Source organism: Aspergillus neoniger (assembly GCF_003184625.1).
Source record: "Aspergillus neoniger CBS 115656 unplaced genomic scaffold BO87scaffold_8, whole genome shotgun sequence".
Taxonomy (NCBI): Eukaryota; Fungi; Ascomycota; class Eurotiomycetes; order Eurotiales; family Aspergillaceae; genus Aspergillus; species Aspergillus neoniger.
Window position 1 is genome coordinate 136541 of NW_020291136.1, and position 25452 is coordinate 161992.

The following is a 25452-nucleotide window of genomic DNA, read 5'->3' on the forward strand; positions in this document are numbered from 1 at the left end:
TTTCCCATCCCTTCCTCATATACTGGAGCCTGTCTGTCGAGTGTTCCGTACACTCGAATATTATTATATACGAAAGGAGACTTGGGAGATCCAAACTTGGATTGTTTCTCCATCTCTGGCTCCTATCTTATATTCTTCTTAATGATTCCATTGCGGTCATTGGTGCTGTTTTATTGCATGTTTTGGTCCCTCTCCTCAACCAACCCCACTGGCTGGTCACTTTGATATATATAAGCCTTTTGGCCTTGGGACGCGTGGCGGAGCTTGGACCGTCTACTACACATTTTATTTTCTATATTTTGTCCGAAAAACACGGCACAGATCTTCACAATGGAGAGGAAACACAGATGGGGCTCTTCATTCTTACTAATGTGGCTTCTAGCTGCAGAAGGAGTATACTCGGCGCCGAGACAAACTTCTTCAGCTGCGTCTTCGAAGACGCAATTTCCACCGGGTGCTGAAACTGAAAGGGTACTAGCGGGTACAAAAGGCGTAAGTGCCGAATGGCCAGACTATCATGGAGTTGGTTCTAATAACCATTTAGTTCTATCCGACCAGCCTTGAGCGCGAGGGCCATCCGGTGCGCCCAGCCCCGACATCCACAGGGAAGGATAAAGACCCCTTGGGGCTTGATGGGCTGTTTGATGCCCTGGGAGATACCGCAAACCTCCCAAACGAATTATTGAGCGAGTTTCTACCGGGCTGGGATAAGAATTACCCAGTGACCGTACCGGTATCAGCATATAAACCGGCTAGTGCGGATACAACTACTTCATCTACAAAACCACAAACGGAGCCAGAGACTTCTGAGACCTCCACGGCGGAAGCTCCTAGTCAGAACGCCCCAGAGGCTACAACCGCCGCCACTTCTCAAACCAGCAGTCAAGCATCCAGTACAACAAGCGTGACCCAGTCCTCAAGCTCAAGCTCAGCGAGCCAGGCCCAGCCCTCAAGCTCAGCAAGTCTGACCACGACCGCAAGTCAAACAACGCAAGCCGAGAATTCAATTACTTCATCTGTTGTGCAAGGTAAGAACTTTCATTGGGTAAATGTCTTATAATTTCTAACATGCCTTGGCCTTAGCCTCAGTTACATCAATGTCTGGTCAGGACGTCTTTGTGCCATTGGCGACAGGTCCAATCCCGCAAACAATTACAGCGCGGAACGATCATCCTGTGCCTAAGAAAGGAATTGTATGTATTTCCGTGTTCAAGATGTCATAACTTTCCTAACAAGCACAGGAAAATGTCACGACACCGATCGAGACAAACAAGTTCTACGCTGGACTCTTCCTAGGTTCGCAGACCAATACTACTTTTACCCATCCCTATGGTGTGTCATGGGCGAAAGGAAGCGGGAATGCCCAAAGTTATGGAATGGCCATCTCCCACAACGAGGTTAATGTCGTTGCAAATGGCCCCACCAACACCAACATTCCTGGCAATCCAATCCAGTATTACATCAACCCTATTGGCATTCAGCATATGATTCTGTCGGCCACAGAACTGAATACCTCGACTGTGCTGACCGCCGAAAATCTTCTGCCATTCTCCGCTGACGCTGTTCTGAGTCCCACTCCCGGGTCAAGCCAGAGAATTACCATCCCTCTGGTGCAGGGAATGGGCTTCGTCACGGGCATGTACAACAACCTACAGCCCCTGATCCAGAGTGGTGTTTTCTTCAGCAAAGTCGTCACGGCTTCCTCGCCCCGGATTGGCATCTACAAATACAAGGTGTCTCTGGCGGATGGAACAGAGTGGCTTGTTTATGCCATTCCTCAGGATGGAAAGGACCCTGATTTCCGCCTGGAATCTAACACTAACTTCCGTGGCCCAAGCGGCTGGTCTGGCACCGTTCAGATCACCAAGAACCCAGCAGGTGCCTCTGGGGAGAAGTTGTTGGACGGCTCGAGCGGCGTCTTTGCTTTGGAAGCTGCTGTATCCGGGTCGGTTCTAAACGGTGCTGGTACATACAATCTGGCATTCGCCAAGACAGGGAAGCAGCTGCAAGAGACACCACTGCTCATGTATGCCCTGCCCCATCACGTCGAATCGTTTGACAACACTACCAAGGGTCGTATGACCAGTATCTCGCTTCGGACAACGACAAAGGGTAATGCAACTGCTGTTGTAGGAGAAACCTGGACAATGCTTGAGCCGAACCTTCCGACCCAAATGGGCTTCGACCCGTGGACTGTATCGTCCGGTAACGTCAACAATCTGAGCGCTGCTGCCAAACAAGTCATCCTCTCTGTGGCACCCACCGAGCTCAACCAAAGCATCGACCAACAGTCAGACCTGAATAGCATGTACTACAGTGGAAAGGCATTGAGCAAATTCGCAACTCTTGTTTACACCGTGAACAAGCTGGGAGGAAACCCTGACCTGGCAGCCTCAGCCTTGCAGAATCTGAAGACCGCCTTTTCTCGCTTTGTGGACAACAAGCAACAGTTCCCCTTGGTGTATGACAGCGTTTGGAGGGGAGTGGTGTCTTCTGCCAGCTATGGAGGCGATTCTGGTGCTGACTTTGGAAACACTTACTACAATGACCACCACTTCCATTATGGTTACTTTATCCATGCTGCTGCCATTATTGGGTCGCTTGATTCGACATGGCTCACGGATTCCAACAAGGCCTGGGTGAACACGCTTGTTCGCGACGCTGGAAACTCGGCCGCAAACGACCCGTACTTCCCCTTCTCGCGCTCATTCGATTGGTACCATGGGCACTCGTGGGCCAAGGGTTTGTTCGAGTCGTTTGACGGAAAGGATGAGGAATCAACCTCGGAAGATACAATGTTCGCATATGCTCTGAAGATGTGGGGAAAGACGATTGGCGATGCTAGCATGGAAGCCCGCGGCAACCTGATGCTGGGAATCCTCCGACGAAGCTTGCACAACTACTTCCTCATGGAGAGTGACAACAAGAATCAGCCTGCGAACTTTATCGCCAACAAGGTCACTGGCATTGTAAGTTCGGGCCTGCCCTTTCACTTTGATCGTTAGTAACTGACATGTGTTGAAGCTGTTTGAGAACAAGGTTGATCATACTACTTACTTCGGTAACAACCTGGAGTACATCCAAGGGTATGCATGTCCTCTATGAGTTTATTCGTGCATCATGCTAACCTAGTCAAAGCATCCACATGCTGCCCCTTCTGCCTTCGTCTCCATATGTACGAAGCCAGAACTTTGTTCGCGAGGAGTGGAATGCACTCTTTTCGGCCAATGCCACCGACCCTGCGTCGAACGTCACCGGAGGATGGAAGGGTGTCTTGTACGCCAACCTGGCCCTGATTGACCCTGCATCTTCGTGGAACTTCTTCGCACAGTCCAGCTTCGATTACAGCTGGATTGATGGTGGAGCGTCACGTACATGGTATCTTGCATTTGCAGCGGGTCAGTATATCCCTCCAGATTCTTAAATGAAGAAGTTGCTAACAACGTCGCAGGCTTGGGCGGAGGTCCTGCTTAAGGACGCAGCATAGCGATGATGCATTTGATATATTTGGTTTGGCATTTTTGATTGTCCAGGACTTCTTTCCTGGAAGATATGCAGCATGTGTTGCTGATATGTTTGGCTGGCGCCGTCTACTATACCTGTTCATATATCCGACTATCCTGTGGACGTAGTGATATAGATATTTATTAATGACTTGATCTACATTGGCATCGACAGCAAAGAAAGAAAATAATCCTTGATTCTTAGCATCGTTGGAAGTTGTACCTCTAATACCGACCGTAACATTTAACCCCGACTATCCCCAACACCGCCACTCAGCCGCGAAGCATAGCCCCGAACACCTTCCAAGGCTGTACAGCCACAACAAGCTTATCTCTCGCGAACACAAAAGTGAGATGTGTCCCAATCACTCGGGCTCCATCAATCCCGCACGTGGTGGGCTGCGTGACCTAGCCTAATAACTAGTACTTAGGAAGTAGTTATGCTAGGCTGAGTGACTAGTCGGGGATGTGATGTGATCTGATAAGTGAGACACCAAGTAATCACTGTGGCTTATGCATCTATCCTAGATAAGTACATACATAAAGTTTGCTAAGAAGGCTGCCTGATGCGGAAAAGAAATACCATACATACCATACTTTTGTTTCCTGTGGCTCAGCTTATTTGAGGAATGTTACTTGAACAAGCCACAGTAATCTATCTATCTCATTAAGAGGGAATGTCGAGGGTTTGGGTAGTAGCTCCATCACTTTGTATACCTAATCCTATCTATTCTATTTAGACTAGCTAATTAACTAAGTAATTAGTCGACACCTTCACTCCATCTCGATAGACTACTACTTAGTATACTGAGAATCAAACAAAGTGCAAACACAGTAATCTGATTGGTAACTGCACCTCAACCGGTGAGTGAAAGTGGGTCAAAACAGCAAGGGACGGACGGGGACGGGAAAAAGGAGTGCACGGATCAAGTTGGGTCTTGCTCTAAGTAAGTACTAGAGTAAGTTCCGTGATCCATCTGGCAACAACATATTTCTTCGAGGCTTGAAGTTTAATTTCATTTCTTTTGGTTTTGAAGTAGTAAGGCAGTTAACATGGCTGGATGGATGTCTCAGCCGCTTATTGATTCTGAATACACTGTGTATGTGGCTGTAGTACCCAATCGGAGGGAAGTGCCGTTGGTCGGTAAGTAGTACTTTGTAAATAGTAGGCTACTTGGTTGTATACGAGCATCACAGTTACTGAACTAGGGAAGTGATTAGTAGTTACCTGACGCTGTAATAATGTCATAGTTGGTAAGTAGTTCACTGCTGCTGTCTCGTTTGCTGGCTGTCACTCTTTGTCAAGAATATCTCCGGGCTTTCCAAAGCAAATCCGGCAGCATGTCATGTTGGATGTTAACAACGTGTTGCGATTCTGTGGGATGATCGATCAATCCATGTTGACTGAACTCAGAATTTTGTTGTCAAATCTCCCAATCTTCAAAACCCGACAACCAGCTCATCAATCTTAAACGCAGTCAAAACCAGCTACTTCATGGTCCAGAACTTTGTGAGTAACGAACGAATGAGCATGTTACGTCAAAAAAAGGGGGCCATTCCCCTGAGGGTGGGGCCTGATCGTGGCAGTGCAAAATGCATAGTTGAAACTAGTGAGTGGGTTTTTCCACCATCATCCGGTGTTACGGCAGTCCCGGGAACATGGTATGTTTGATCAGTAATCTATTTATTCATGATGAGGGACTCTGTCACAGTGGTGATTTGAGATCGAGGAAGGATGCTAGGTAAGTAGGTAGAATTATCATGCTGACCTCTTTCTTAATTTATTAAACTGCATTAGGTATCAAATTCAAGTGATTGAAGGTGGCTGGAGCTGGAAGCATCAGACCCACTCGGATTAGTCCGGGAGCTCGAGTCTCGTCACAAACAGCCGATTCCTGCTGCTGCTTTCTCATCCTGCATCGGGTGGGAAAGGAAAAAAGCTCAGGCTCTATCGATCTATCCTCTGCATTAGTCTACATCACCATTACCCGGCATGGAGAAGCTGGTCCGCACGCTGGTGTCTATCACTCTTTCCACCCAGTAAACACCCAATAATCCCAACTTTTCAGTCCTTCCTTTCCAAACATTCCTTCTCAAGTACTACCACTTCCATTCCCCGGTCGGCTTCGGGCAGTATCCTCTGGTCCCAATTGTCTCCCGCGAAGTGGTCAACGTCATCGTCATCCCAACTCCCATCATTCTCTCGTTTAAAAGTACCCTTCCTGCCCAGAGAGTCAAGTTAAAAAAGATTTCTGACCCGTCCCAGGTAGCATTACGACTGTCAGTCACTACGAGGAACTACTACTTTATTACTCTTCCTCAACTTAGGCCCCCCACACCCTGCCACAATCACACTGGGCAGCTTTCCACACTTTTTCCCCCCTCCATCAATCCCTGGAACGTTGGATGATCTGGATTGAGGCTGTGCAGCTGCCTCCCTCCTTTTGGTCCATCCCCTCAGTCTTTGGTCCACCAGAATTTCCTCATCAACCAATTACCACCGCCAGTGGAACATCCGGAATCGTGATCACTGCTTAGCGACTCTTTCGGCTACCACTAGAATCTGTACGGGTTGGAGTACGTAGCCACCATCTCTTGGCCCCTGTACCTTGCAAAAGTCCCGTTCTTTGGTTCATTCATCACCCTGGGAAAAAAAAAAGCTCAACGTGTGCACGCGTCGCACGGTTCTAGCCATTCCTGATTCGCCGTGTCCAAGCCTGCAAGGTGGCTTGTGCTGTGATAATCCTTTGCTAAGCACAAGCAAAGTACAGAAGAAAGCCTACCCACGCGACAAGCCACAACATCAGACTTGCTCCATCCGATCACGGGGTGCTACATTGGCAACCGACTGTTCAATTCGATTAAGCCCCGTTTCCAAGAGACGACTGGAAAAAACTTTAGATCAGAAGACCCTGTCGCTCATACCCCTTATATCTCTCAACCCCCGTTTGTTGTGGTTCCAGATTGTCGCCACAGGACTGACATTTCCCAATGGGTAAGTGTTAGAGAGTGAGAACCATCGTTCCTTAGCACTCCTCATCCATGTTTCGAGTCCTGCTCCTACCTAATTCTTAATTCCGTTTCCCCACCTCAAGTTTCTTCACATCTACGTCCCTCTTTATTCAGGTATCATTGTCCTTCCATTCGTTTGCATTTTACCTTTTGCTTTTTCACTCTCTCTTGCTGGCTGGCTATGATCGGCACGGCTTGTTGTTTCTTCACGCACACTTGGATCAGTATACTCTGTGGCAGTATATCCGGTCGTTCATAAGCTTTACACTTTCCCCACTCTTTGTTCGTTTAAACTGCTTTGTCGTGTCAACTCGCCATTCCTTTCCTATTTGTTATTCTCACAACACCATCCGTGGCGAATGACGACCATTGCCAGCCTTTGTCTCATCTTTTCACATCTACCCGCCTCGTCCTATTAGGTGCTACGCTCGGTAGACTGGGCTAACAAGATTTCCAACGTGCTTTTACAGCGACCAACAACATCTTCAAGTCGTTTAGACGCTACTCCTGGGGCCCCAAACGGAGAATGACGGGCCTATCATCATCTGAAAATGGTTCCACGGAGCCTGATGAGAGAGCAGCATTGCTCGGCGACATTGCTCGCAGTAACTCCGGCCTCCGTCCGCGACAGCAGAAGCAGCACTGGTCTCACTGGCCGAGGCGTGTGGCTCATTTGACCTGGTCAACTCTCATTCGCGATTATGTCAATGTTCTGCTCATTTTCGTGCCACTCGGTATCGTCTCCGGTGCTCTCCATTGGGACAGCACGGTCATTTTCACCTTGAACTTTCTAGCAATCATCCCTCTGGCCTCTCTTCTGAGTTTCGCGACTGAAGAATTGGCAGCCACCATGGGCCAAGCCCTGGGAGGCTTGATGAATGCCACGTTTGGCAATGCCGTGGAGTTGATCGTATGTATATCTCAAACTCTTGTCTGATGAGTGGTTATGACCCGGCGCTGACAAGCATTGCACGGATAGGTCAGCATCATTGCGCTGAAAGACAACCAAATCCGCGTGGTCCAAGCCAGTATGCTTGGTAGCATCCTGTCCAACATTCTGCTCGTTCTCGGCTGCTGCTTCTTCGTTGGTGGTCTTAAGTACTCGCAGCAATCTTTCAATAGCACAGTAGCGTCGACCATGTCATCCCTGATGACGGTTTCGTCTGCTTCGCTGATCATCCCCGCCACCCTTTACGCCTCTTTGAGTGGCTCCAATGATAAGGAGCAAAGACGTGACAACATCCTGATCCTCTCCCACGGAACTGCCATCATCCTTTTGGTTCTCTATGTGATGTACCTCTACTTCCAGCTCAAGTCGCATGCGGAGCTCTTCGAAGCAGCCAACGATGAGCTCAATGATACAGAGAACCAGGGCGGCGAAGTAGAAGAGGCTGAGGAGGAGGAGGAGGAGCACTTGCTCAGTCCGTGGGCGGCCACTGTTGCATTGATTGTCGTCACGGTCTTGGTTGCTATCTGCGCCGACTATCTGGTTGGAAGTATTGACAGCATTGTGACGAAGACTGGCATGAGTCGCACGTTCATCGGTCTGGTTCTCATTCCCATTGTTGGAAATGCCGCAGAGCATGTGACCGCTGTTGTTGTCGCCTGGAAAGGAAAAATGGATCTTGCCATTGGTGTTGCCATCGGAAGCAGTCTTCAGATCGCTCTGTTTGTCACGCCATTCCTGGTCATTCTTGGATGGATTATGAACGTGGATATGACCCTTCATTTCCATATCTTCGAGACCATGGCCTTCTTCATCTCTGGACTGGTCGTGACATTCCTGATCCAGGACGGAAAGTCGAATTACCTCGAGGGTGGACTGTGCTTGGGAATGTAAGTTGCTCTTATACTATTATATCTTCACTCGCCTAGGAGCCTTTACTAACCCGTCACAGGTATCTAATTCTGGCAATTGCCTTCTACATCTACCCAGACGATGTCAACGAAGACGCCCTGTTCAACCACTAACATGTTGTTTAATGGGGTTGGGCACTTATTGAGCTGCTGCCTACTAGCATCTCCGCTCACTTTCTCATTTTCTATCTACTTCTTCCTCGTCTCTCCTTAAGGTTGTTTAACTCGAGTATGTCGTTGTAACAAGCGAGCTAGCTTCCTCGGTTGGGCTTTGTACAGACATGCCCGGATGCTGTTCTGGGCATTTTTCACATTTTACTATGGGAGGTGCTTTTGTGTTTCATTCAAGCTGCGGGTCAGTACCACTGTATGCCAGACGGGCTACAATTATGTATTTCAATAGGCCAAGAGCCGAGTTTTCAAAAGTCGCCAATGACTTGTGTCTGTGCTGCAGACCGGAAAACGGGTTAATCAGGAATACTAAAACGCTTTTGTCAGATTTGCAATCATAGATAGGACATTTAACTTAACCTGTCATAAGATGCAGATTTCCTTCCCGTATGAGTTCGTAGTAGATAATGCAATAGAAATCGTCACCCGGTCATCATCACTGTGGAGGCATTCCATCATGTCCGCAATCCAAGGAAATTCTTGGCGGTGGATGACTCAGCCGCGGATGTGGAGAGGAAAATCGTTCGCCGGCCTCCAAGGCAAGAGAGCCAGATTCGGGTCGATGTGACTTCCTCACCTGCCATCCTCCTTGACATTGATTGTTCATTGAGGGCCTATATCACACCATGCCGCCACGTCTCAACCTTTTCACCGCACGGGCGGTCCCCGTTCTTCGTCAGTCCGCCAACAGCTCGGCTGCTTCCCGACGCAGTTTTGCGACCATCCTCAACACCAACCGGCCTTGCGCTGCCTCGACTGGCCATGGCTTGAAGTCCGGCCTGTCGGCTTCCGTTCGGACGCAGAGGAGGTGCAACTCCTCGGGCTCTGATGGGCAGGATAGACCCAAGGGCCCGACCGAGGACCCTTTGCCCCATGTTAGCGAAGAGGCCGCGGAGGTCAGCAAGATCATGGATAAGAAGTGCGATGGTACCCCGGCCAGTCCTGAATTGGAACAGGGAACGCCTATTTCTGAGGTGCGTTGATCCATCTGGGATGCCGTGTTGTAGCTGTTGCTGCTACGGCTGCTTCTTCCGCTGTATCTGGGTCATGTATATTGACTGTTATCTCCGCATAGATCCTGCAACGTGATAAAGAGGCCCTGAAGCACATGCCCAAGGTCATGCAAGACCAGATGAAGCGCCCCTCCGGTAGCCGTTCATTCTCGACGTCCGCTCGCCGCCTGCAGCCAGAACTTCAGGGAAAGGAATTCGATGATGCCTCGGCGTCGGTCGTTGCCAACATGATCTCCCAGGTCAACCAGCAGGCCACAGAACTCCACCCTGGACTCAAGTTCGAAGCGCCCGAGAACCTTCCCAAGACTGAGAACTTCCGCAAGAGATACGAGACGATAGTGGAGCAGTTCACTAAGCTGCTTATGCAAGATGGCAAGCTGAGCAAGGCTCAGAACGTATGTTTACTCTGCAGAGGGAGTTTCTCTTATTTGAAAGGATTAATACTGACTGGTTTTTTTGGGTTAGACTATGGCATTCATTCTGGATCACTTGCGCACTGCTCCTCCCCCGAACATCAACCCCCGGCGCCGTTTGCTCCCGGGCCCTCCCGCTCCTCAGCTACCTCTCAACCCCGTCCTCTATCTCACCTTGATTGTCGACTCTGTCGCGCCTTTGCTCAAGCTTCGTCAACAGAAGGGTATCGTTGGTGGTGGTGTGTCTGTGCAGGTCCCTTCTCCTCTCGCTCTGAGACAGCGCCGGAGAACCGCGATCAAGTGGATCATTGATGCCTCTGACAAGCGTAAGGATAGTCTGTTTGGCCAGCGCGTGGCTAATGAGTTGGTTGCTGTTGCTGAGGGCCGCAGTGGAGTGTGGGAGAAGAGAGAGCAGGTGCACAAGCTTGGTGTGGCTGGCCGTTCTAACCTTGGATTGGTTGCGCGCCGGAGGTAATGTACTTATTCTAGCTTACTTGCGTGAGGGATGGAGAGAGAGCCATCCCTACTATGATGATATCAGAGGGCGTTAGGCTACATTGTACCTATGATGGTATGCAGTAGGGGAGCTAGAGAGATGGATGGTTGGATGGTGTTGTATATTATCTGAAACCTGTACCTCATTTCCTTTGACCGTTTTGAAAGCATTTGGATTAGAAAATTTACGCATAATTGATTCAAGAGGAAATATCTGACTACTAGTTACTACTGCTAGTTTCTAGCCTAGTCTAGCTGATGTGAGAGGGAGTGATGCGACTAATGAAGTCCTCGACTTTGGCCACGAGCCAATGGCACGGGCGATGACTAACAGCGCTAGTCGCGGCTGGGACCCTCTCCAATTCTGGCCAATTCTGGTCCCCGGAAAGCAGCTTATCTGTAGCTTCACCGATCCGCATTGCCTGCCTCCTCGCGATCTGTAGGATGCACTTCATCTCCTACAGGCATCTTTCCATTGGCGTGTTAAGCGGTATGCTTCATTGACAGCTGGATCAGGTGCAATCCCTGTTCTAGACGCGTGGGGAAGGAAAGTCTGACGCCGATCGGGTATAGTACTAACTACTAACTATTCCTGCTGGCGTCCCCGTGCTTCATTATTCGTCCTCCCGATAACGACCAACGCACTGCAGATAACTACCAGGCTAGTATACACGACCATCAACTAGCTAGCGTTAGCGGCACGACTTGAGAACGTGGAACGTCGCCCATTCAACACCCTCGCACAAATACGCTGGACAGTTTCCGGCCGCTGTCTCTGCTGCCCCGCTCTTCCCTGCCTCTTTTCCTTCCTGTCCAACACCGTGTCGTCGAATGCCGGCGATCGAACCTGGGCACGCATCGCTTCTGCGAGGGGTGCCTCTCCCGACGATAACGACGTAACCCCAAGCGGCCAGTCCTTCGAACTCGGCCAGTATCCTGACACACCTGCCACAACTGCCCGCCAGTCTCACGCGACTCTTCCTCCTACCCAGCTGACTGACCCGGGGTCTGAATTTCCTCCCTACCATCGAACAGACCACCGGGAAGGTCATCCTCAGAAGTCTACACCGCGGGACAAACCGGTTATCATCAAATATTGGATAGAAGCTCTTCGTCGTCACCCTCACCGCCACCAGACTAACGGTTCCGCCGACAAGATGAAGTTCTCACATAGCATTCAGTTCAATGCGGTGCCGGACTGGAGTGCTTATTATCTGGCTTACAGCAATCTCAAGAAACTGTACGTCTACCCTCTCTCCCTCTCTCTTGTCCTCCGCCGGGGGAATTTTCTTCCTATATTGCGAATGTCACATTACACTCCGAAAGTGCCTGTTACATTGGCGGAAACTCTCTCTGTTGAATGGATCCCTCTAACTGTTGTCCAATGTTCAGGATTTACTCCTTAGAACAGGAAGTGCATCGATCGGCCGGACATGACCATGTAGATGTTGAACAAGCGCCATTGTTAGATGGCGGCAGTGTGAACACTGATGCGATATTTCGTCGGGCTCTGGATGCAGAGTTGGACAAGATCTGCTCGTTTTATCAATCCAAGGAGGCGGAGATATTTACAGAGGTCGAGGACGTCCTCAGAGATGCCGAGGAATATGCGCACATGGCCGATACGATGAATGTCGATCCCATGAGTGATGCCATGATCAAGGGTCGCACAGCCAGTTCAAGCTCCAGACAGCGGCCTGGGAGCATTGTTCGTCCGGTGCCATCGAACCAGGAACGGCGTCATAGCGCATTCAGTGAAACACTGGCCGATGATGACGATGACGATGCAGACAGTGACGACGAACCCGCGCATCAGTATCGACCGCAGTCGCATGGCGCCGAGTCTAGCAATCCGGATGGTAGTCGTACGGACGACATGAGGGATTCTGTGCTCTGGGGTGCCGATTCTCGGATTCTGGGCTACAGCGGTCCGTCCACGCACCGCGGGGGTGCACACGACGAGCACTTTTCAGATCCAATTGTCGTAGATCTCTATAATTCCGGGCTCTCGCTGAAGAAGCGGGCTGTTGCGACTTATGTTTCCATCTGTGGACTCAAGTCGTACATTCAGCTTAACAAGACCGGATTCTCCAAGGCGCTGAAGAAGTACGATAAGATCCTTGACCGCAATCTGCGTCGGGAGTACATGAATTCCGTCGTGTCTTTGACGTATCCCTTCAAAGACTCTACCATGGAAAAGGTGGATGACAACATTCGCAAAGTCGAAGAGGTCTACGCGAATGTCGTCACCACCGGTAACATTCCCCTCGCCAAACGTGAACTCCGCCTGCACCTCAGGGAACATGTTGTTTGGGAGCGAAACACGGTCTGGCGAGAGATGATTGGTATCGAAAGGAAGGCTCAGGCTGCGAACGTCGGTATTCGCAGGACGCTTCTGGGCGGAGACGAGGACCCTTCCAGAGCTCGACGCCAAGGGGACGAGCAGGAAGTGGTGTCCAAGATGCTCAGGACGCCATTTGGAGTCATCCGAATTCCGCAGTGGCTCTGCAGTCTGAGTCTCGTCACCCTCGTTCTCATCCTGCTTGTCTTTGGCATTTTGTTGTCCGTCCCGATAATGGAGAAGCCGGAACAACAGAATTGTCTGGCCATGCTTGTTTTCGTCAGCTTGCTGTGGGCTACAGAGGTCGGTTTATTCCCTACATCATTCTTCAATAGCTAATCTTGGGGTCTCTCGCTGCAGGTTATTCCTCTATTCGTCACATCGCTACTCATTCCCTTCCTCGTCGTGATGCTCCGTATCATGTTGTCCGACAACAAGCCCCACGAACGCTTAGGCGCGAAGGAAGCCACCGCCGCTGCTTTCAGCGCCATGTGGACGCCAGTCATCATGCTGTTGCTTGGAGGCTTCACCATCGCTGCAGCGCTCTCCAAGTACGATATTGCTCGTCGTATGGCCATGTTCGTCCTGAGTAAAGCCGGGTCCAATCCCAACATCTTGCTGCTCACCAACATGTTTGTGAGCATGTTTCTGAGTATGTGGATCAGCAATGTCGCCTCGCCGGTGCTATGCTACTCGATCATCCAGCCTCTGTTGCGTAATCTGGCGCCCGATTCCAGCTTTGCCAAGTCCCTTGTCCTAGGTATTGCTTTGGCCGCCAACGTGGGCGGTGCCGCGTCGCCAATCGCATCGCCTCAAAACATCATCGCTTTGCAGAATATTTATCCGAGCATGAGCTGGGGGACCTGGTTCTTCATCTCACTGCCAGTGTGCATTCTCTCCATTGTCGCGATCTGGATGCTTCTGGTGCTTACCTTCAAGCCCGGTCGCGAGACGGCCGTCGCCATCCGTCCCTTGAAAGACAAGTTCACAGGAGTTCAGTGGTTCATCAGTATTGTCACGCTGTCAACCATTGCGTTGTGGTGTGGCAGTCATCAGCTCGAGCATATTTTCGGAGACATGGGCGTTATCGCCATTATTCCGATGGTCCTGTTCTTCGGCACAGGTATCCTTAATAAAGAGGATTTCAACAACTTCCTCTGGACGATCATCATTCTGGCCGCCGGTGGTCTCTGCCTCGGAAAGGCCGTCACGTCCTCGGGTCTCCTTCACACCCTTGCGAATGCCATCCGCATGCGGGTGGAGCATCTGAGTCTCTATGGTGTGCTGCTTGTGTTCTCTGCCCTCATCCTGGTCATTGCCACGTTCATCTCCCACACCGTGGCCGCCCTGATCATGCTCCCGCTTGTGCGACAGATCGGACTCGGCATGGATGACCCGCACCCGAACCTGCTCGTGATGGCGAGCGCATTGATGTGTTCGGTAGCCATGGCTCTGCCGACCAGTGGCTTCCCTAACATGAGTAAGTCGCCCTCACTGACAATACCAGATAAGTATGTATGTACTGACAACTCGCAGCGGCCATCATGACCGAGGTACCCCAGACGGGTCAGCGGTATCTGCAAGTTCGTCATTTCTTCACCCGCGGTATCCCCGCCAGCTTGATGTCCTTTGCCGTGATAGTAACGGTAGGATACGGGTTGATGTACATTGCTGGACTGTGAGCTGTTATTACAACATCTTACACTAATTGCTTTGCTTTGCTTTGCTTTGCTTTGTTACTGGTTTACCTTATATGTGGTGGAATGCGAAAGATAATAAGCCTGATCTGAGCTGATTTAGCCACGCGGCGCAATCTGGTCTGGGCATTCTTATTTAGATGGTGCGTTTTTATGGTGGATGTTGCTTATGGTTATACTCGATGGCGATGGTCCCGATCTACTTTCTTCTTTTTTTCTTCTCGTTTGGCTAGATGATGAACGATAGAAATATACCAGATTGAAGCTATAGAAGTAGGAGGAGTAGGCTATGGACTCAATTCATTATCCTGTACTAGTAACTACTGACCATTAGATAGAAATGGTAGTATGATGGAAAGTACAGGTCTGTACAGCGCCATTGACACAGAAAGCAGCTCCTGCACCTGCTCATGCATAAACACAAGAAGTAAAAGAAAGAAAGAAGTAAGCGATATCATCATTCATCAATCACATGATTTAACCAGGAAAAGAAACAACCACAACCAGATCTAGACCGTATCAAGCAACAGTCACATCATGAACATAACATAGCATAACAGAGTAACATATGTATGATGAAGAAAACCACAAGTCGGTCAAGTAGTAATAGTTGTAGTAAGACGAAGGTATCGTATCAAAGCATCATCATCGAAGACAAATAAACAGGAAAGAAGAGTATAGCAGACACCGCGGTGAGACAAACACGAGCGGGATAGTTAACTAATAATGTCCAACGAGACTGAACTTTTCCCAACAAGAAAATCCCAGTTCTCTTTCCCCATCTTCAACACTCTCAGTTCCTATCCGCACGAATTAGTCACGTATGTCCCAATATAATATGTATGTATGTATGTGTATAGTGTAGTATAGTATATCGCTCGCTCGATGTCACGAACTGATGTATATCAGATAAATCATAATAGGGTGGGTACATATATCAAGTTGCAACCCAGGGGATGGCATCAAGGGGAAAGGAAGGAAGGAAAAAAGGGGAAGAAGGGAAAATGGGATAAACATACAACAACCCAAGGGTAAGATCACCATGAATCTTAGCCTTCAACTGCACCTCAATATCCAAATTGAGATCAAGTCTCAACCTCAACTGCTCATCCTTGCCTTCCTTTTCATCCCCGCCGCCGCCTCCACCGAGGATCCCGCCTACAGCTTTGCCCGCACTGCCTGTTACGCCGTTCAGTGCGTTACCTGCTGTGTTTTGCACGAGATCGCCGGCTTGGCCCACGCCGGGGAGACCGCCCAGGGGTCCGCCGTCCTGGCCTTGTTGTTGCTGTTGGGGACGCTGGCGGCGCTGGCGGCGGGGGCGGTCTACTTGTTGGTTGTTGTTGTTGTTGTCCATGTCGGAGTATTCGTCTCTTTGGCGGAGTTTCTGGGGTGGTCGGGAGCGACGTTTACGGTCTTGATTGTTGGTGGGTTGGGGGGCGCGTTGTTCTGGTTCTGGCTCTGGTTCTGGTTCGGAGTCGGAGGATTGGGGTTCTTGTTTGGGTATTTTGTCTTCTTTCTCTTCTTGTTTGGGTTGGGTGTCTTGTTCTCCTTCTTCTTCTTCTTCTTCTTCTTCTTCTTCTTGAGGTTCTTGTTTAGGTTGAGGGTCTTCTTCTTTGTCCTCTTCTTTGGGTTTGTCTTCTGTGTCGTTGTCGTTGTTGTTGTCGGTGTTATCCTCAGGCTTCTGTTCTTGTTCTTCCTGATCACCAGTAGGAGGGTTCTCTTGTTGAGGGGAGGAAGGGGTAGAGGTATTGTTCTCTCCTTCTTGGGAAGGGTTATTGGTAGAAGAAGACTCAGGCTGCTTGGACTGATCAGACATGATGAAAGAAAGAGAAAGAGAAGAGGAGGAAGGGAAATCAACGAGATCTAATACTTCAGCGGCGGTCTGGGGCACGGGGACGTACACTATATAGGGCTCGGCTGGACCGTCCAATGGCCGGGCAATATTTATAGATGCAGGCTGAAACTTACCCGCGGAAATACGCAAGGGAGAGAGAGTAGCGAGCAGAGTGAAAGTAAAGATGAGTGAGGGGGGGCGGAGGCGACGTCAGTCGATGTATGGAAAATAAAAAGAAAAAAGAAAAAAATATGGGGGTGGAAGGATCAAGCCAGTATGTCATTTGTGCCACTCATCCTCCACCTTGCAGGCAAGATGAATGAATGAATGAATGATGGATGACGATGATGATGATGACGTCGTCGCGTGGCTGGAGTTCCCTACTACATCTTAGTACTTACTAGTATCTTTACTTTTATTTTAGTACATCAGAGAATTATTGGAGAGATCGTCGCACTTCGGCCGGGATCGCTAAAGGGCATCGCAATCTTCCTGGGATCATCTTCATCTTCTTGTCTGTGACTGGGCTGGATCCACTATACGACGTCAGTGCACTGACTGGGTTTAGTTGGTCCACCTGAAAGCCTGTCAGACTTTACTTGGTCCCCCTCTGTTTGAATGTTTTACTGGTTTAGTCTACAGTAACTGTCTAATAGGTATTTTCTTTGTCTTCTTCTGCCTTCAAGTTCATGGCAAAGAAATATCCCGGGTATATGGCGACTCGGATACAGTTGCCGCGAGACTTTCAAGGGATAACCGTGGATGCTGGCGGGAGGTTTCTTGGATCACACGTTCGGCCGGCGGCAATGCAGACGAGGGTTCCATGGTCCAAATGTATCACAATCAGGGAATGAGTATCCGAAGTGTCGCGATGGAGGCACGTTATTGATGGTGACACAGACACAACACCTACAGAGACAGAATAGAAAATAGAAAATAGAAAATAGAAAATAGAAAAAAAGAGGGTCCGGGCAACGTGGACATCGATGACGATCACTGGCTCGACCATCATCGGCTGACTTGAGGATCTTCTCAGACACAATGCCGTTGACGATGATGATGATGATGATGATGATGATGATGATGCAGTCATGGTGAAAGTCTTCAATTTTAATTAACTGAAGGGCCGAGCATCATTGGTGAAGGTGTAGTCGCCCAGCCGCTTCCTCCCTGCGCCCACAACGTCATCCTCCCATCCTCCAGCCCTGCACGTTCATTTCTCCACACCTCCAAACAAACGGCCATACATCATTTTCTGGTTTTCGTTTTCTTTTTGTTCTAGAGTTTAGGTTTTTCCCTTCGTTTCCCTCCGGAGTGTACTCCCTTTTTCCAATTTTTGCATGTTCAATTTACTACTATTATTCTCACTGTCTGTCTGTCTGTCTGTTGTGTCCGCACTCCGGCCGACTGACAAATTGCCCCATCCAGCAATCCTAACGAAGACTGACCATTACTTACTTCCCTCTCTTCTTCGCCTCCCGCATTCGGGGTTCCTTTTGTATGTAAACCAAGTCATGCCGCTCTGCCCGCTTTCTGCGAATCTAACAGTCACTTCGGGCTGGTAGGAAATTATATCAATCCCATCCACTACATCTCTCTCACCAGTCACCACAACCCCGCCATCCCATCTTCTCCCCCGTTTACTACTCCATCCCCCACAATCTACTACTAGATCAATATGGCTACCGCTCAGGCTGAGAAACCAGCCACCAAAACCTTTGCTAATGATCCTGATGATGTCTCCGACTACGATTCCGAGGATGACTATTCTGACGACGACACCCAACAAAAGCCTCAACAACAGCAGCAACAACAACAACAACAACAACGCCGTCGTCGTCGTCCCCGGCAGCAAGACCCCAACGATGAAGACGACACCTACTATTCCGATGAGTACTCGGATGACTACGATGACTACGACGATGAAGATGATGACTACTACGACGACGAGGAGGAAGAAGAAGTCCAGGCCATGGAGCGCTACCAGCCCACCACCATCAGCAGCCGCGACAATGTGCCGGCACAACCGATCGCAAACGGCGGTATGCAAGAAGCGGAAGGCAAAACCGGCGATGACTGGGAGGATCAAGACGGAATGAAATTGAAATTGGAATTGAACTTGGATATTGAAGTCGAATTAAAGGCTCATATCCATGGTGACTTGACGTTGTCCTTGCTGTAAGTACTCCCCTTTTTTTCTGCTTCTGATTGATCACATTGATTGCGGCGGCGGGGAATCTGGCCTGCGTGCGGACCAAATGCATGCAATGCAATCAATCAAATCACTTAATCTCGTTCGCTACTAGTACTTGATCGAGATCCGATGGTTGACATGATACCCCTTCTCTTTTCCAGCGCATGATTTCGCCTCTCGCCTCTTGCCTCTTTGCCTCCAGCACCGCTGCATTTCTATCATGTTCACCCGTCTTTTCTCCGTCGCCGAATCCCGAGCGTGTTTGGTTGTCGTCGAATAGAACCAAATCAATCTTCCGGCCGAATTAGTTCAATGGTTCGTTCGATAAATTCCCGGGGATAAGAATGGGTTTCGTTTCTTTTTCTCTTTTCGCCACATTGCTGGCGCGTGTGTGGTTGACGCTCGGTCGGTCGGTCGGGTTCCTGGCGATCGTTGCACTTTTCGTCCATTTCGGCCGGCGCTCGCAAAATCCACTTCATTCCATTCCGTTCCGTTTCCGTTATGACGTTTACGAAAGGACTTTCCTCGGTGCTTTTCTTCTTCTCTCAACAATAGCGGTTGTTTTTCCAAATGAATTGCCTTGTATTCTTTCTTCTTTCTTCATTGCCATTGTTCGGATAGAAGTGGCAACTGCACTTGGGTACTGATGTATGCGATGTTTCTACGTATCTATGGTGATGGTGATGCCGATGCTTATTTTGACCCATCTACTCCATATTTCAGTGTCTGTGCGCACTTATACCTTTGTTGGTATGGTTTGCTTGATCTTTATTTGCAGCTATCTTGACGGAGAATATTCTTTCTCTCCGAATATATACTATAATGTTGATTTGTTAGTAGTGCTTTGTAGATTCTTCTGCATAGCAAGTATCTCGGTATCGCCGACCGCAGATATACGATATTACAACAGTCAAAAGAAAGTGCATATTCGCAAGACACCACGATAGCTATAAATCTGGCGTACGTCAATGCACTAGACTGGAACTACTCCAAAGCAACTGAGCTCACTAACTTGATACCAAATCTAACAATATGCATCGCATACTTCCAATCACACTCAAAATCCTAATCCAGCCTATACGAAATAACCATGAAAAACTGAACATGTCCATATAATACGCTTGCCTATACGAGCCAGAGAGCCCGACGAAAATGTATAATATCTATTTTAAATCCAGATATGCATATGTCGTTGCCACCATACCCTTGCGTAGTGGTACACTGCATGAAGGTATTATCTAGAGTATTGTTGTTATGCTGTGAAACTAGAGGAAATGATTATACCTTGCTTATTATTACAGAGTGTGTCTGTGCATGACTGAAAGAGTATGCCTATTCATCTAGGACATCCGCTACGAGAGATAAGGTCTGGAGAAACTTGTACCTATGATTGATGAATATATTGGAAGGCTCACATTATGAGTCTAAAATATAGTACTTTTCAGACATATATGGAATAGCTAATATAGCCCTACAGATAAAACTTAGGTATATTGTAGTTAGTAACCTTGTGATTCGAGTTCCTCAGGTAGCTTCTATCCGTTGTGAAGGGTTGTGGAACGGTTCGTTCTAGGTATGCTTGATGGGAACTTAACATACTCTCTAGACAAATTAGGCGCTCTTACTAGTAAAATTGTTTAGTCTCAGTACTTCCTTACTCAATGTCACCGCTTAATCTTCCTTCCTGAGAGGGTATCACGAGTTGTTAATCAGAGCTAACTATGCAATATGCTGCTAGCAGTATTTTTTATGTTAATATTATATCAAAGTCTTCATTGGTTTGCCCATTGCTTGTCAGGATTACTGCAACAATAGTCCTCTTCCAGCTTCACTGTTGTTGTTATATGCTGATAGTAAATGGGTATCAAGGCTGTGCTTCGTACATCGGACATGTCTTGACTGACTAGCTTATTGTGGTATACTCTTAGTTCGAAGATCTCGACCTATAGGGGATGGCGGATATAGTCTAGCTATATGATATACTACTGAGTTTCTAGGAAATAGTCTCTGCTCCATGTTATAGCTTGTAGCCTATCTTAGCTATTCGTGTTGAAGAACATTGGAGTAGCCAGCTAGTAATTACTCAGAATGGAGTATCAACCACTACTAACAATGTTAATGTCAATATTGATATAGGAACAACGATATCATTTGTTGGGACAGATATCTCTCCGTCGCCTGGCTAACTAGACGCGATATATCGTTTTTGGTCTAGCGGTTAGTGCTTCGACATCATTTGTGACTCAACGCTAGTTTTCTGCGATAAGGCGACAGGAATGCATGATTGGTCGATATAAGGTAGAAATGCAAGCGCATTCGACCGAGTCGTAATACTTTTCCAGAGTGTATATATATCTTGGTCAGTCAGTGACTACACAGTATAGCATTGCATGTCCATACTTGCATTGAGGCTGTCCAAGACTTGGAATTGGCCGTTTTAAGTATGCTGTTCTTGGGGGAAGGGCCTTCTTCGATGTAATTGATACTGTAGTGACTCAGTAGTCTTAACTGCTAAATTAATATCGCTGGGAGAAATCGCTATACTATGTTGTTCAGTTGGTAATATCCCCAGCGTCGGTTGATTGTGAGCTGCACTTGGGGTTCTGTCGTATACTGGACCTTTGTAACAGATGATGAACTGAAGAAATGCGAATATCATCAGTAGCCCTAATATCTTGGGTTTACACATTGCCAGGATTATGAGTGGCTGCAGTACAGAGAAAACGTGTTGATTCACCGCCAGAAGGAGCAGGGTGCTCAGAATATATAGTGAGACTTTGATTCCATAATATAGCAATGCTAGCACTTTGATAACATCAACATTCGCTAGATCCCATATTTATAGATATACGCAATACATAACAAAACAATATAGTAGAACTCAGAGCAGACAACTTCACGTGTGGCCTCAATATTGCGGAGTGCCAGTTCTTCGGGAAGGGTGAGCCCATCGCGAAAGTGACGATCCCGAGGCACTCTTGGCGGGATCAAAAAGGAGTCTCGCAAACTGCCACCACTTGATCGCCTAAACCCGCGCATACCAGCAGCCATTTCCTAACCACTCATCATATATCAATCGCCAAATCCCACCCGACACAATAAAGGAAGGGGGAAAAAAAAGCAGTCAAGAAGCAAAAATGGCACCAGATCGCTCCAACATCTCCTTTACCATCACCCACATGAACGCCAACCACCAAGACTCCCTAGCAGCCTATCTCCAAGTCTACTGCCATGTCTCGGCGCGCGAAGCCAAATCCGCCCGTCTCGAAGACATCAGCTTATCCGATCTCGTCATCAGCGCCAATGGCACACGCTACACCGTGCCCATCGACCCAGCAATGGGAAGCTTCTCCGAGTCGCGATCCCGCCTGGTAGCCATGCACCAGGAATGTCTTGCGCGACTGGGTCGGTCGGACATCACCATTAAAGAGTATCGGCGGCCAGAGGGGATAGAAATCTTCCTCTTCTTCGTGTTTGCAACGGCATTGGTGGCATTCTCTCGACGTAGTAATTTCCTACCTGGGTCGTTGTTCTACGAAACAGTTGGACTGGGGGCGGTTCCGCCACTGGCGCAACTGTCTTACAAGACACAGCCGTTTGTGATTACGGTGATGGCCGGGTCGCATGTGGTGGAGGCGAGTTTGCTCACGGTGAAGAGGTTGAGGCGGCATGGAGTGCCGGTGTTGTCGTTGGTGTGGTGCGCTTGGGTGGTGTCGAATTTGATTGAGGGGTATACGGTGTGGATGAGGTTTGATCGGATGGTCAAGGAGGAGGGGGCGAAGAGGGAGCATCGGAAGTAATCAGATACGTTGTATGTAATTCAGAAGAACAAACATGTCTATTTACCAGATTAATGAACCACAACACATTGAGACATATTGACATATTGAACTACTACTAACAGACTAGTGTCTCCTGCTCTATTGCGCAGTGGCTTATCGCTTATCGGCTAGTTAGCGGGCATCGACTAGCGACTTACTCATCACATCACGGGACCACACTAAACCAATCCCAGACTAGGGTAGTAGGGCAACTTCCACAAGCGAGCCACAGTGCGAAATTCAACGGAAGCCGACGACAAGCACTCAACTCCTTACGACCAACCCAACGACCCTTGCCCGCTGCGTTCCTGGTGAAGGGCTGCAGGATTAGAGGTGAGTTTGTTGCAATTAATCCGTCGTGATTTCGATCCCTCTCGATTTTTCCCGGTGTCGTCGACGGTCGGTGTGCGCGTGCAATCTACGATCGGTCTCGAATTGAAGAATACATTCCGGGGTATATCGAAGAGGAAGAAGAAGAGAAAGATTATCAGAGCAGGTGTTTGGTGCAAGGGAAATATTAGCGGCGGCGACGACGACGATTGAAAAGAAAGAACAACTCAAAGAAAGATTTTTTTTTCTTCGCTTTCTCGTCCATACCCGAATTCGCACACATTTCCAGCATCGAGCATCGCCACACACACACACACACACACAACGCACAATACATAACAATTCAATTCAAATCGACTCGACAATCGCACGAACAACCATCGACGCATTGGGACAGATTTTTCGAAAGAGGGATTGACAATCACCGACAACAGTCTACTACTGCTATTGCTACTAGCGAGCAATCCCGCTAATACTTCTGCCATCTACAGTCCCCTCGAACAGCAAACATGGGTATCTCACGCGACTCTCGTCACAAGCGCTCGGCTACCGGCGCGAAGAGGGCCACCTACCGCAAGAAGAGGTATGCATGAGTTCCTACTGTCTCTATTCCAGTACATCACACTACGAAAAGAATACGACTGACGCACGGCAATCCAACAGGGCGTTCGAGAAGGGTCGCCAGCCCTCCAACACCCGTATCGGAACCAAGAGAATCCACCTGGTCCGCACCCGTGGTGGTAACCAGAAGTTCCGTGCCCTTCGTCTCGAATCCGGCAACTTCTCGTGGGGTTCTGAGGGTATCTCCCGCAAGACCCGTGTCATCGTTGTTGCCTACCACCCCTCCAACAACGAGCTCGTCCGCACCAACACCCTGACCAAGTCGGCCGTCGTTCAGATCGATGCTGCTCCTTTCCGTCAATGGTACGAGGCTCACTACGGCCAGCCCATCGGCCGTCGTCGCCAGCAGAAGACCGAGACCACCGAGGAGAAGAAGTCCAACAGCGTTGTGAAGAAGCAGGCTGCTCGCTTTGCTGAGCAGGGCAAGGTCGAGTCTGCTGTTGAGCGTCAGTTCGAGTCCGGTCGTCTGTACGCTGTTGTGTCGTCCCGCCCCGGCCAGAGCGGCCGCGTGGACGGATACATCCTGGAGGGTGATGAGCTGGCTTTCTACCAGCGTGCTATCCGCAAGTAAAGAAATCCAATACACAAAAGCGAATAGTTCACGTTGTGTGGTTGTTAAGTTAAAAGGGCTGGATGGATCGGAGTTAGCATTTTCCAGAAAATTAGCTCTGAATTGATGGATGAATCAGATGTTCACACTTCTATCCAGATTAAATATCACTGTAGTGTACTCCGTAGTGTAGTTCATGCCAACCTAAGTCACTAGTTACCTTGTTATCCGATGACGAAACCTCCTACCTCCTACCTCCTCCCTCCTAACTAACTAACTTAGTTAATTAACCCCTCATACCTACCTACCCACCTACCATTGATGTAACCACACCTTCATATACTCCTACCCCATACATACCCTCTCACCTCACCTTGTCTCACCACCACCACACCAACACCACCACCATCACCACCACCACAACCACCCCCAAATCCCACCCAACAATGACCACCCCCAAAACAGTGAAAACCTCAATCCTCCTCCTCAGCGACACCCACACCCTCACCCCCTCCCCGCCCTCCCACCCCCCCAGCACAACCCCCTACCGCCACCCCCTCCCCCCCACCGACCTCCTCATCCACGCCGGCGACCTCACAAGAGTCGGCCACAAGCACGAACACCTCACCACACTCTCCTTCCTCAAACTCGCCCCGGCCCCCCTAAAACTCATTATCCCAGGCAACCACGACATAACCCTCGACGAGCCATACTACAAGCGTATCGGCCACTACCGCCACCGCTACCGCACCGACCACACAGCCCCCTCCGCAACCGCCGGAAGCGATAACGTCTCCGCGGGAAAACTCACCCCCGGTAGGGGGCTCTCCGATGAGGAGTTACGGGAGATAAAAGAGTTGTATACGGGGAAAGAGGCACAGGATGCGGGGATTAGGTATTTGGAGGAAGGTATGCATGTGTTTAGGTTGGGGAATGGGGCTGTGCTGAGGGTGTATGCGAGTCCGTATACGCCGGAGTTTTGTCAGTGGGGGTTTGCGTATCCGAGGGAGGTTGATAGGTATAATGATCCCCCGGAGGGGGAGGAGGGGGATGGGGAAAGGGGAAGGAAGGTAGTGCCGGATTATCCTGGGGTGGATGTGATGATTACGCATGGACCGCCGTATGGGGTGCTGGATCAGGTAGTGCCGAATCATATGAGTGTGGGGTGTGAGCATTTGTATCGGGCTGTGAAGAGGGCGAGGCCGAGATTACATGTGTTTGGACATATTCATGAGGGGTATGGGGTGACGAGGAGGGAGTGGAGTTCGGGGAATGAGAGCGTGATTCAGTGTGATAAGGAGAGGACGTTGGAGGAACGGTGTGCGAGGGTGGATGTTAGTGCGGAGGGGGGCAATGGGTTGAGGGTTGGGGAGGAGACGTTGTTTGTTAATGCGAGTGTGGTGACGGTGCAGTATCATCCTCTTAATGCGCCGTGGGTGGTGGAGATGGATTTGCCGACTGAGTAGGATCCTATTAGATATGGAGTTTGGGAGGTGCCTTGATGGTACTTGGTTTGTGTATGGAATAGAGGTACCGTATATAGTTATTTATTCTTAAGGCTGTCACTTATGTTTGTGACATGGTAGTTACTCAACACTGT

At 49.2% G+C, this 25452-nt stretch overlaps 9 protein-coding genes across 9 annotated transcripts; 8 read left to right on the forward strand and 1 right to left on the reverse strand.

The window, feature by feature from the left end:
• Nucleotides 1-330: 330 nt before the first annotated feature.
• On the forward strand, nt 331-3676 carry BO87DRAFT_452527 (glucan endo-1,3-beta-D-glucosidase; the record flags this gene model as incomplete). Its single annotated transcript, XM_025628506.1, has 7 exons — nt 331-492; nt 545-1028; nt 1084-1193; nt 1242-2969; nt 3025-3086; nt 3139-3398; nt 3452-3676. The coding sequence occupies 7 exons, from the start codon at nt 331-333 to the stop codon at nt 3472-3474; spliced, it is 2829 nt and encodes a 942-aa protein (XP_025482084.1). The 3' UTR covers nt 3475-3676.
• A 3365-nt stretch (nt 3677-7041) lies between these two features.
• On the forward strand, nt 7042-8486 carry BO87DRAFT_302973 (calcium/proton exchanger; the record flags this gene model as incomplete). The annotated part of the gene is made up of 3 exons (XM_025619228.1): nt 7042-7425; nt 7495-8351; nt 8414-8486. 3 exons carry the CDS (start codon nt 7042-7044, stop codon nt 8484-8486), a joined length of 1314 nt encoding a protein of 437 aa, XP_025482085.1.
• Nucleotides 8487-9169: 683 nt separating this feature from the next.
• BO87DRAFT_384412 (putative plasma membrane phosphate transporter Pho87) lies at nt 9170-15106 on the forward strand (the record flags this gene model as incomplete). The annotated part of the gene is made up of 11 exons (XM_025624687.1): nt 9170-9517; nt 9619-9951; nt 10022-10440; nt 10513-10540; nt 10710-10724; nt 11151-11704; nt 11857-13108; nt 13166-14285; nt 14342-14483; nt 14841-14866; nt 15084-15106. The coding sequence occupies 11 exons, from the start codon at nt 9170-9172 to the stop codon at nt 15104-15106; spliced, it is 4260 nt and encodes a 1419-aa protein (XP_025482086.1).
• A 159-nt stretch (nt 15107-15265) lies between these two features.
• Nucleotides 15266-16306, reverse strand: BO87DRAFT_374291 (uncharacterized protein; the record flags this gene model as incomplete). The annotated part of the gene is made up of 1 exon (XM_025622752.1): nt 15266-16306. A coding segment is annotated over one exon (867 nt), but the record flags the coding sequence as incomplete, so codon positions are not given.
• Nucleotides 16307-16670: 364 nt separating this feature from the next.
• On the forward strand, nt 16671-17383 carry BO87DRAFT_413973 (uncharacterized protein; the record flags this gene model as incomplete). Its single annotated transcript, XM_025626603.1, has 3 exons — nt 16671-16729; nt 16761-16881; nt 16993-17383. 3 exons carry the CDS (start codon nt 16671-16673, stop codon nt 17188-17190), a joined length of 378 nt encoding a protein of 125 aa, XP_025482088.1. The 3' UTR covers nt 17191-17383.
• A 305-nt stretch (nt 17384-17688) lies between these two features.
• Nucleotides 17689-19023, forward strand: BO87DRAFT_226753 (uncharacterized protein). The gene is made up of 4 exons (XM_025618726.1): nt 17689-17834; nt 17902-18514; nt 18692-18771; nt 18940-19023. Exons 2-3 carry the CDS (start codon nt 18015-18017, stop codon nt 18696-18698), a joined length of 507 nt encoding a protein of 168 aa, XP_025482089.1. The 5' UTR covers nt 17689-17834; nt 17902-18014; the 3' UTR covers nt 18699-18771; nt 18940-19023.
• A 2493-nt stretch (nt 19024-21516) lies between these two features.
• On the forward strand, nt 21517-22396 carry BO87DRAFT_374293 (DUF2470 domain-containing protein). The gene has a single exon (XM_025622753.1). The coding sequence runs from the start codon at nt 21668-21670 to the stop codon at nt 22328-22330; it is 663 nt and encodes a 220-aa protein (XP_025482090.1). The 5' UTR covers nt 21517-21667; the 3' UTR covers nt 22331-22396.
• Nucleotides 22397-23190: 794 nt separating this feature from the next.
• On the forward strand, nt 23191-23873 carry BO87DRAFT_303392 (40S ribosomal protein eS8; the record flags this gene model as incomplete). The annotated part of the gene is made up of 2 exons (XM_025619243.1): nt 23191-23264; nt 23345-23873. 2 exons carry the CDS (start codon nt 23191-23193, stop codon nt 23871-23873), a joined length of 603 nt encoding a protein of 200 aa, XP_025482091.1.
• A 419-nt stretch (nt 23874-24292) lies between these two features.
• BO87DRAFT_452537 (Ser/Thr protein phosphatase family protein) lies at nt 24293-25452 on the forward strand. The gene has a single exon (XM_025628507.1). The coding sequence runs from the start codon at nt 24299-24301 to the stop codon at nt 25316-25318; it is 1020 nt and encodes a 339-aa protein (XP_025482092.1). The 5' UTR covers nt 24293-24298; the 3' UTR covers nt 25319-25452.